General features: G+C 37.5%; 1 protein-coding gene across 1 annotated transcript; it reads left to right on the top strand.

Moving 5' to 3' along the window:
* The first annotated feature begins 682 nt into the window (after positions 1-682).
* Positions 683-11,610, top strand: LOC150077973 (uncharacterized). Its single transcript, XM_090385013.1, has 5 exons — positions 683-775; positions 1,055-1,147; positions 3,447-3,592; positions 3,720-3,800; positions 10,986-11,610. Exons 1-5 carry the CDS (start codon positions 712-714, stop codon positions 11,328-11,330), a joined length of 729 nt encoding a protein of 242 aa, XP_090241139.1. The 5' UTR covers positions 683-711; the 3' UTR covers positions 11,331-11,610.
* The last annotated feature ends 282 nt before the right edge of the window (positions 11,611-11,892 follow it).

Below are 11,892 nucleotides of genomic sequence, written 5' to 3' on the forward strand. Positions count from 1 at the left end.
CGCCTTGTGAAATTTAAAATATGACAATGAATTCGTATTGACATACAACGCAGCAGTGACACTTCTGTTACTAACGGACTCTATATTTAAAACATATTATTCTATCCTATATTCATTAATAAATTGAACAAGATTTTTCCTCGTTGAAAGCAAAGCTTAGTTTACTGGTATTTACAAAAAAAAAATTAGGTTCTGGTGATCATTTGTTATTTGCCTTTCTCTGAAGAGTAGACACCAATGTCACTTTATAATACAAGAAAGGGAAAATGTAATTATTAAAGAAATATAATGAATATGCTTTAACATTCTTTTGTTTCAGAACACCAAACAAGACAGATGCAGAAGGAGACAAAAAGAAGACATGATATGAAAGTTATTAAATCTAATAAAGAATTGTGGGAGACGAAGTAAATGGTCTAAATGAGACTCTTTAATGATTAACAGTCACAGCAATGTAGCTGATTGAGAAATTTAACCCGTTTCCACATCAACCCTTTCACGTCCAAATGTGACACATCACAATACCTCATTGTTATGCTAATTTCATGTTGGCTTGACGTGTAAAATGATGTAAGTGGGAGGATTTTTTCTGAAATTATAGATAATTTTATTGGTTGACTGTACCGCTAGATTTGCCATAAAAATGGGCATATCTGGATACTCAAGACCTCGGTGTTCACATCATCGAATTCTCCACCTGCAACATCAGATATGAAGTTTGTTTTGATTTCCACTCTCCTGACGCTATTCCTTGTTAAGGAATGTACATCACAGAGTAAGTAGAGAATTTCAGTTAGTTCAGTTTTAGATATTAACGGGAGAGTTTACTAAACTAGCTTGGATAACCCCTAAGAGACTTCTGCAACTTTCAATTAGGCAACATTTTTAATACTGTACGTCATGTTGATCACATATTAGTTTTCTGTGAATAAATATGACTCCTTTAAACTTCGCTTTTCATTTGGGAAATGTGTGATTACATCTTTTAGCGATCTTACTTTCTAAATTTGTATGTTATGTCGGGTTTATTTTATATTTGAATTTCGTGTTGCAGGTATTTCTGATGCTTCTATTGGTACTTGCCAATTAACCTCCAATAGCTGTACAGTTCAGCCAGGAAGCACAGTCACTTTCTGTGCAAATATACGTAAGTAGCAAATGATTATTTTTTAATACTTCTAGTCAAATTTTTAAGAGAAAGCACTTTGCACTACACAGAAATTAACAGCTAAGTAAAAGAAAAACTACACCATTGCTGATGTCTTTTTAATTATGCAAGAAAAGTATAGTATGTGGCGTTATCCATTTGTCGAACTGGACCAATCGTATATAACGAGATAACTTTGTTAACGGAAGATATGGAGTGAGCTATGTTTACACATTTGGCATAAGGAAGTTTCACTTCGATAGCAGCGGAATTACAGAGCAGTGCGGCATTAATTATTAAGCCGCCTAATGTGGGTTCTTTCCAAAATGAATGAGTGTTTATCTTCGAAGGTCAGACTGCAAGAAATTCCTTTCTACAAATGCAAGAGACTTTTAGCAACACCATTCAGTAATACGTAAGAATTGCAGGCGCGTCACTGAAGAACAAATTCTTCTCAGAGGTGAATAAACAGAATAAATTGAGCAAATCATCATCATCATTATCAGCCATTTTCAATCCACTGAAGGATGAAGGCCTCTCCAGCAACTTTCCAGTTTCTTCTACTTTGTGCAATGGCCATCCATTTACTACCCACAAACTCATGAATTTCATCTATCCATCTCTGCCATTGTCTTCCAGGTTTTCTTCTAGCTCCTCTTGGGTACCATTCTGTTATTTTCTTAGTCCATCTGTCATCATGCCTTCGAGCTATGTGTCCTGCCCAAGACCATTTTAGTTCTTTAGTTTGGATAAGAATGTCCTTTACTTGCGTTTGCTGCCTAATCCATGTGTTTCTCTTCTTATCTAACAGTCTGATTCCCAATATAATTCGTTCCATTCTTCGCTGTGTAGTTCTCAGCTTCTCTTCCATTCTTCGCTGTGTAGTTCTCAGCTTCTCTTCCATTCTTTTGGTGAGTGCCCAAGTTTCACTTCCATAAGTCATGGTGGGGAGTATACATTGGTTCATTATTTTACGTGTCAGACAAACTGGAATATTATTCTTCAGTATGTGACTATATATTGTAGGACAATAAGAGAGTTTTCGACAGATCTTCAAGACTGCGGCTTTCTGCAATTCGATGCAAGTGTTCTCTGGGAGGCCTATTGCTGCTAGGTTTTTAGTGGAGGCTCTTTGGAACCATGCCGGTGGTTAACACGATGAGAGGGACGGTCATTATTTGTTCCCTCTGCAAAATAGCAAAACTTGTAGCACTTGCATGGAACTGCAGAAAGCCGCAGTCTTGAAGATCTGTCGGAAACCTACAATAAGAGAGTTTTCGACAAACAGTAATAATAGTAAACGGATACACATCCAACCACCCAATGCACTTGGTATCTGTACCCGTCACAGGGCAAAAAAAAATTCCATGAAAAAGTGAAAACGTTTTTCTATAATAATGATATTCTATATTATGTTGCTAGAAGTATTCGATGGCCAGTTTCCATGTTGTACAGGTGAAAATCGCGGAATAAGTCATGGGGTAACACCACGCCCTGCGATTAAGATCGACCAACTACAGCCTCGACGGAACATTAGTATAAAAATTCCAACAGTCATCGAATCCAGTCTCTGCACTCCAAACGAGCCGACCGGGCTAGCCTGGTTGATAAAGTGCCTGCCTGGCAACCCAAAGGTCGGAAGTTCGAATCTCGCCTCGGGCTTGGATCAAAGTACTGCAAAAAAAAACTTGGGAGGTGCATTATGGCCACAGAAGCCGATGCGCCAACAACGACCAAAAAAAAAAAAAAAAAAAAAACTGCAAACGATTGACGTATGGCAAGAACCACCACTGTGGAGTCATTGAGGTCTGGTGGAAACCTGCGGGTAATCTTTACCTAGTGTAAAAACGCTTGAGATTTGTGACCGAATGTTTCTTCCAAAAATTCCAGTCAGTTTCAGCCAACCAGAAGTCTAATGTAATATGGTTCGGAAATTCCAATAAAGATGTGAAGAGAAAGACAATATTGATGAGAAAATCAAAATGAATGAAGCAACAACAAGAACGAGTATAGTTTATGCTAAATCGTTCTACTGCCACTCCGTTCTAGCTTTGGAGTTATGTCATGAATACCTTATTTTAATTTACATCTATGGTTCAATTTACGTTGTATTTCATGCAACACGTTGTTGGTTATTCTAGGCAACCATTAACGTTTGGACCGCTATATGTTTTCTAATTTTCTTTTGCTTCTTTTTTTATTATTCTTTATAATGTATTAGATAACTGTAATCTAATATATATATATATGCTTTAACGTATCGTGAAATATTAAATTTTATTCTCTTTTTATGCATTAGTTCAGATTAATTTGCTTCCACCTATTCTAAGCTCAACGCTGTACATAGGCTCGAACAGCTACCCACTACGGACATGCATCCCTTTGTTATTCGTATCATGCAAATGTAATATTTATGCGGACGTTACAATTCCTCTCTCATGTTCTGTAAGTATTTCTGTGAAATTTCTTCAATATGTAATAATAGTTATAAGCAACATACTCTTACAGTAAAAAAAAAATGTGCTCCTTTCACGACTTCTTACAGTTACCCTAACTTTTTTTCTTTTTACAGGGAAGGCAGGAATTAAAAATAATATTAAGATTCTTGGCGATACCGTTACTTTCATGGACGTATTATGTGAACTGTGCATCGGTGAGTAGAATATTTTTAAAACTGAGTCGCTTTGTATGAGTCAATAAAAATTGATTATATTTTTATCTATATGATTAAACAGGCCTATAGATAACCCATAAATTTGAACTACATAAGTAGCGTAGAAGGCATCGTTTTAATTGTATCTCATATTGTGGTCACCTTCACAACGAGATAGCGGTATTGCACTACTTCACATAAATAACGCTTCTCTATTAGACAAGACTAATGTTACTTATTCTCAGACAGGTACCACCACCCAGACGGCACCGTTTCAGGGCTATTTTGTATATGTGTCGGATAATAACTGGACTATCCACTTGTCCCTATTAGGCTTAGAAAAGAAAAAATGTAGATGGAAAGTAATAGTAGGAGTACAAGAGGAAAAGAAACGGTGTAGAAGAATGAAAGGGAGGGACAGTAATTCTTTTAACTCACACTACTCAAAATCTCCTCGGATAGACAACACTTCCCCAGTGGAGAAGGCTGTTGTTACCTATTCTCGGAAACTCCGGACATCATCAAGCTCCCCCTGGTGCCGTTTCAGTGCTATTTGGCCCTTCTTCGGTGGGTGGGTAGGTACCCTAGTGACGCTTTTGGGCTTCATCATCAGTGGGCGGGCAGGTACCCTGGTAATTCAACATGCCATCACAGTTGCGAAGTTATTTCCACAATATGAGAGATGCCAAAGGGTGTTGGTAAAAATGTAATCTGAAAATAAATAACAGTAGTCTTCTCTACTAGAGAAGCGTTATTTATTTGAAGTAGTGCAATACCGCTATCTCGTTGTGAAGGTGACCACAATATGAGATACAATTAAAACGATGCCTTCTGTGCTACTTATGTAGTTCAAATTTATGGGTTAACTATGGTGTATCTACACCGATATTATATAGTTAATTACCAAAACCCATAAGGATTATGCCTTGTGCATTTCGTCTTCAAATTATATTTTTATTTAATGGTTCATTATTTTTATTGTTTATAAGATTCTGTATGCGATTTTCTTTTAACTGCTGTGTGTATTTAATCAAGAAAAATATCACTTGGTGCGAAAAATCTATTTACAGGTCACTGTGCAATCGAGAGTCGTAAATTTAGATTAATAGATGTTTGCAACACTAAGATAATTATTGATTTTAACTTACAGATGTAAAAGGTAAAAACAGCAAGTTGTGTTTTTTATCGAACATAAAATAAACAACAACTTTGGAAATATAGAAAAATACACTGTCTTAGAAAAAGTCACGGGATATTCCGTCTGGATGAACAAAATGTAGAAATCTAGATGTGTTGTATAATGTCGAGAGGGTCCTAAACGCTAGTTAAACTTGGCCAAATTGATACCGACCTCTGAAGAGAAGTCTTTAGTGTATGTAATTGTTATGTTGGTGCAGCCTTAAAGTCTGATTTGTATTTGTTTCTGACCACTGAGCTACTAGTAAGCAACAGGGACCAGGCGCCTCCGTAGCCAGGTGGGAAGGAGCAGCAGTGCGTAGCACACGCTTCTTGATTAGACCGGGGTTCGAGCCCGTCACCACCAAATACGGAGGATGCGGAAAAGTCAAGGGAATGACCACCGCATATTCCTGGAGCAATATGGCCTTAGTTGCTAATGCTCCTAAAAACCAAATAACAGGCACCAGGAGCGTTCGTCCTGATACTCATCAGTATCACGAGGAGGAGAGCCACAACCACGAGCGAACCAAGGCTAAGCTCAAGTGCCACATACGGAACAGAACCAAGTTTGGGACTATCCAAAAAAAAAAGATGATATTGAACTACGAAATTGTCAGGTTTACAGGCCTGTAAGGGGTATTTCTGGTGGGTGTAGTCGTTTGCGAAAGGGCATTCTCTGAAAAGTAAAATTAGTAGATTAATTCTCTGAAATGCAAAATTAGCGGTAGTAACAAGTGACAGGTTAGATATGCTTAAAGTAAAGGAAAAAAGGCAGCAGTCAGTCATGTCCAGGAGCAAGTGAACATTATAGTTTCATTATCTGGTAAGAGTTCTTAAGGTAGGAGTTTCGTTCCTGTAGAGCTTGTCTTTGCAAACTTTTAGGGTGGATGCTAAATTTATTAAAGATCCGAAGGTAATTGGCGCGAAACATGTTACTCAGGCAATCAATATTTGTCAGCCCACGCCTCAGAGGAAGACCGGAGTCGCTGTTGGCCTCCTACTTTTGCCTCCTTTGGGCCCACGATTATTGTGGATACCGATGGAGCTTCAATTCGCCCGTTACAAGTTGTGCAAGCGTAAGGGCATTTCTTTTCGTGATGAGATGTCCTCAGGAAGTGGTGCCCAGATTGGCTTGTAGGATAGATCTGGAAAAGATAATCTCATCCATCTCAGAAACCAGTATTCCAAAATGAGGTACTTGTTTAAGTATGAGACCGATGCAGATGACGAAATTTCACACTCATAAAGAGGAATAGGGGTAATACATTTTATGATGTACTGAACAACGAACGCTGGCTGATGCACACCAACGAGCTCCTGACGCACTGCCCAAAGAGCTGCGTACGTCTTCTGTCATAGTAAACTTAAAATTCCATAAAAAATGTACATAATTTAAAAATATATAAATTAAGCTTCAAATACAATATTCAGCGTATTGAGAATAACTTGCCAACAAGAATGTAATTGATATTATGTAGGCAGCATCACAGTTAAACATGGCACCGCTATCATATTGAACAGTACCACCAAACCAGTTAACCTACACAATACAATAGAAATGAACTTAACCAAATGACCCAATCATCATCCCACCAACCTCAGATTGATTTCTCTATAACATTAATCAAATTACCTTCTAGTTATAAATTATGAACTGTTTGTTACAGCTTATGAAGCTGTAACAAAAGAATGGTTAAAACACAATACATAGCTTTCAATCAATGCAGAACTACCTAAAACCTTTTCACTAATATGTAATTTGAAAATATAAAATTTCCAACTTGTATGTCCGAATTCAGACTCGGATTCAGATTCATATATTTATAATAGTCCTCCTTCCTTTTCACAATTACAACCATTGAATTTTTGTGATCAACACTGCAGAAAAGGACTCTTCTGTGTTGAACGGGACTATATTTCGTTAAGTATTAATAAGTTTTTTAATGTTCACAATTTTGTTCATCTCAATTTCATTCTAACTAAACGTAAGCAGTTAGTAATTAAGTTCGGTAATATAAGGTATTCCAATTCTATTCCTCATATTTGGTTCATAAATGTATCAATTCTCCAGCTCTTAAAACTTTTGGGCAATGTGAGTCATAACCAATGTCTGGAATCGTTCTTCCTGAATGTATAATTTGTGCAGACTGGAGGTTTCCAGATTTTCATGAGTATTTGCTAATCACATGGCAATTCTTCGAGTAGAGGCTACAAATAAGACTCTTGCAAAACGTGACGGTGCTGTAGCTAAAATCTAGATAGTCGAAACACAGAAGACGTTCAGCTTTTTGTGACGGTTTGATTAAGAATTGAGTCAAAAGTGGTGATGACGACTGTTATATTAACTGAAGATAATGGCATTGACGATGGCGATGATGGCCTAAAATACAGATGGAGCCAGAAGTAGATGCAGGAAGTAAAGTAGGGATAAGTTGTCTTCTGACAAAGGTTTCATGACCAAAATCTTGCAGAAAGTTTAACTTTTTCATGAAATCCAACAGAGATGGTTGATTGCCATGAGAAAACACATACAGACGGAAGTTGATGAAATTCGTGTAATAATGTAGAATAGATGTGCGGAAATTCGCCTTTAGCCAGCGATGGTTGGAACAAACATCCATCTATTGTAGTCGAAGTAGACAAACATTTGGAGTAAATGGATGGATGAAATGGCGGTATTTTTTTTTTTTTTTTTGGCTGATACTATATAAGCTTGCTTTCTTGCATCATATGCCTCAACTAATGGTAATGCTAATAAAACGAAATTATGGCTGCAAATATCGAGAATTTGTGCTAATTTTCATCATTACACTTACCAAAGAAAACAAACTAATTAACCTAATTGTATTTTCTCTTTAAAATTGAGGGCTTACTAAGAATATATAACCTTGAATGAAAAGAGCTTTTCCTGGATTGCAAAGTATAATTACCATTATATACCAAAAACCAGTCGACAACGCCGTAAATAGAGCTCGAAAAAGCATTGGAGTACACTAAAGACAAGATGTATAGTGTACACTATTACTGATGCGACAGACAGAATAGAACACAAGCATGTTTGACTATTTTATTACGTAGGCGAAAGACATATCTGAAATTTTATTTTATGGTCTGGAACTACCTGCAAACTTTATGTGCGTTAGGCATAGAGCGATCAGAATGTTTAATAGTCGGAGGCTGGGAAACTTAAGGTTGCACCGATGACAAAGAGCACAGTTCATTCATGATACTATTGGCAGATAATTAGCAGAGTAAATCTTTATGACGAACAGTAATAGAAGTTTCCTTTTCTCTATGGATCTAGTTTTTAAAAAAAAATTAATAAGTTTATAACACTCTTTAAGCTTTGCTAAGAATCTTAATTGTTTTTAACACTCTCAATTTCATCCATGTTAATTTTAATTTTATTCTAGACAAACGTAGGCGCTTTTGAGGTAAGTACCTTTTAAATAAGGTATTCCTGTTCTTCTTGTCATAGTTGATTCTTAACCGTGTCAGTTCTTTACCTATTATGATTTCTGAGCAGTGCGAATCATAAGCCATCTCTGGACTCCTGTTGCCTAAGTTTATAGTTTGTGAAAAAAGAAGAATTTCAGATTTACGTGAATATTTGGTAATCTCATGGCCAAGCTTAGATTAGTAGCTACAAATACGGTACTCATGCTGATAATCGGCTGGAAAGTATATTGTCTTTCCAGCCAATTGTCTTCTTGGCAGGAAAGTAGATTGAAGTTTTCTCCTGCTTTTAAAATAATAATATTCTATTCAGGAACATCCGAATAAGACGAAACAAAAATAGCTAAGTTCTGAGATTCCAGGACAATCACGAGGTATTACAGCCTAAGTCCAAGTGGCAGAATTACTCACTATGTCAGATTGCGTGAAGAAATATTCCTCAAGGTATCTTGCATAGTATGAAGTATGCAAACTTTGTCCTTGGGAGGTAATTAACAGTCTGTAACCCGAAATTCGCCTCAATCGAATGCGCCGAAGGTCCTCTTGCCATTAAAACTATATTACCAATCAATGAATGTTCCAGCGGAATGAAAAAGATCGGATTTCTTACCCCATCAAATACGAAGGGGTATCAAAAATTTCGTACTCTGACCTAGGGGTATTGCATCATTTGCAGAAAGATGCTGTTTTTAATATACGTTGTCTACGTATTCAGTAACTAACATGTGAAATTTTATTCCCTTGGGTGATCGTACCCGAGAGGTGGAGCCCGCAATCTGAGGAACGACACTGGGGTGGACAAAGTGGAGTATCGAGCAGTGATCAAGTTCTTGCATTTTTGCAGGGCAAGAAAGCCCAGGAAATTGACGAAGAAAAGAAAGCGGTGTATGGGCAAAATTTTCCCACCTATGACACTGCAAAGAAAAGGAACTCCATCAACATACACAGCCAGTGAGAATGTTGCAAAGGTTGAGCAGCTGGTGCTGAGTGACAGACGTGGGACAATTCATTCATCGTGAATGCAGTGGGAAATAGTTATTGGTCTGCCCACAGCAATCTACATGACCAAAATCAAACCAAACTGTTATTTTTAGGCCAACCGAATAATTCAATTCATCTACCCTGCATTGTGTATTATGTCCACAAATTGCCTGTGGTCTGTGGTTGATTTTCCTGTTTTGCTGGACGAAAAATCCGAGTTGCAGGGGTTCAGAACTTTATTGTCTACTACCCCTGAGACCAATAGCTCAGTCACGCAGTGAAAAAAGCCCATTAAAGTTCCTCGCGCCAGCGACGGGATTCGAACCCGGGCCTCTTCCACCCGGTGTGGGGAGGACGATAACGCCACCACTGTGCTACACGTGCAGACCAATGTTACCAGACCATCTGCACTAAGGTCTCTGCACGATGAGTTCCAAGATTGCTGCTGCCTTTGCAGAAGCAATATCGAGTGCAACGTTCCCGCCAACTATTGGATTTGTGTAATGCGGATGTTCAGAACTTTTTAGGGTGATCCCGCCCTATTCACCTGACCTAGCACTGTCGGATTTCTTGTTTCGAGAAATGAAGGAACGATTGCGAGGACGCCGCATCATTCGTCTCGGGTAGTCATCAATGAAGTGGAATCTCTGTTTTAGGCAAAACGTGCGGACTTCTCTAATCAAGGCATTAAACAACTGGTTCATAAATGGGAGAAACGTGTTACTATACATGGAGAGTACATATAATTGGATTAAAGTTCCAGTGAAGTTTCACCTTTCCAGTACTATTATTTCTAGATGAGTACGAAGTCTTGGATAACTCCTCGTATCTGAGGACTTTTTATGTGCTTCGTTAAAGACGTAACTAAGTTTGTCTGATTCATTTGAGTGTAGCATTTTTTTTATAAACAATAATAATAATAATTATTATTGTTATTAAATCCGTTTGTTATTATCGCAAGTGATTGCTTGGGACGCAATACGGTCTAAGTCTCTGATTTCCATAAATCTAAAAAATAAAAAATTAAAAAAAAAATAACAGCGAGACATGCATTGAATTTTCCTCACAGAAACTCGCATTTAGATCAAAAAACAGCGACCAGGTTTCTTACCGAAACACAGCAAACTGAACATAGAATAATTGTACTTGCAGTCACAATTTAATGATTCCTCGTACCCTTATTTGTTTGTTTATCGCTTGACACACACCTTACCTTCGCAGTTATTAGGAAGGGTATCTTAGTGAATTTTATTATGATCCCTGTAGTTCATAATTTTCTGCAAGCAGCATATCCGAATATGCTGCTTATAAGGATGAATTTAGCGCATATAAGGGTGTATTTGAGTGAACATCTGGGAAAAACTAAATAATATTAGCAAAGATGGTGGGAAAAATTTTCTTTGAAGATGTCATGTTGATTTTCACACTTCAGGTAAGATAATCAGTTAGTTTGTTGCTATTATGTGTTAAATAATTACTAAACAGCAAAAATTAAGTTTCCCTGACTATTTTCTCCATCCTTTACACAAACTGTCAACTAAAGCAAGCGAATTTCTTTTTTTTTTGTAGAGTACAACGACTGGATCATTGAGCACAACCCAGAGCACTACCAATACCATATTTACTACATCTGAAACTACCTCTGTTGGAACAACTATTGAAATTACTGCAGGACCAAGCACGGAACCACCAACCTCTGCAACTACTGCTGCTGCTACAGAACCAAGCACAGAACCACCAACATCTGCAACTACTGCTGCTGCTACAGAACCAAGTACGGAACCACCAACCTCTGCAACTACTGCTGGTGCTGCTACAGAACCAAGCACGGAACCACCAACGGCTGCAACTACTGCTGCTGCTACAGAACCAAGCACAGAACCACCAACCATTGGAATTTCCTTTGGGGCATAAACAACGACTACTGAAAGTTCTCCTTGAGCAAAATCCTGCGGGGACCACGGAAACGACTGCTTATACTGCACCTAGTTTTATACTTTCAAAGGATAGTAAATTCGCATCAACGAGGTCCTTTCATTCCTGAACAATTCACCACAAAGCAGCGAATCCTGCTGGATTGTATCTCTCAATAACAGAGAACAACCAAATATAATCTAACTACCATGAGCACTCAACTAGATATTAGCATTAGCATCAGCATTAGTAGAGGCATATGATGCAAGAAAGCAAGCTTATGCAGCATCAGCCAAAAAAAAAAAAAAAAAAAAAAATACGCCTTCCACTTCACCCCTCCATTCGTTCGAAATACCTGTCCAGCTGAGCCTTAAATTTATTTAGGCTATCAACTTCCACAAAAAGGGATGGAATATTGTAGTTTTAAATGTTTTTCACCAACCTTATGTAGAAATAAAACACAACGAAAACGAAAACTGGAATCTTTATAACTATATATTTATAATAAATTATATTTGCCTGTATTTACAATAAATTATATTTAACTTTACAACTAAAATAT

The sequence above is a fragment of the Mastigoproctus giganteus genome, chromosome 11, assembly GCF_048544385.1.
Source record: "Mastigoproctus giganteus isolate SK-2022 chromosome 11, ASM4854438v1, whole genome shotgun sequence".
Lineage (NCBI taxonomy): Eukaryota > Metazoa > Arthropoda > Arachnida > Uropygi > Thelyphonidae > Mastigoproctus > Mastigoproctus giganteus.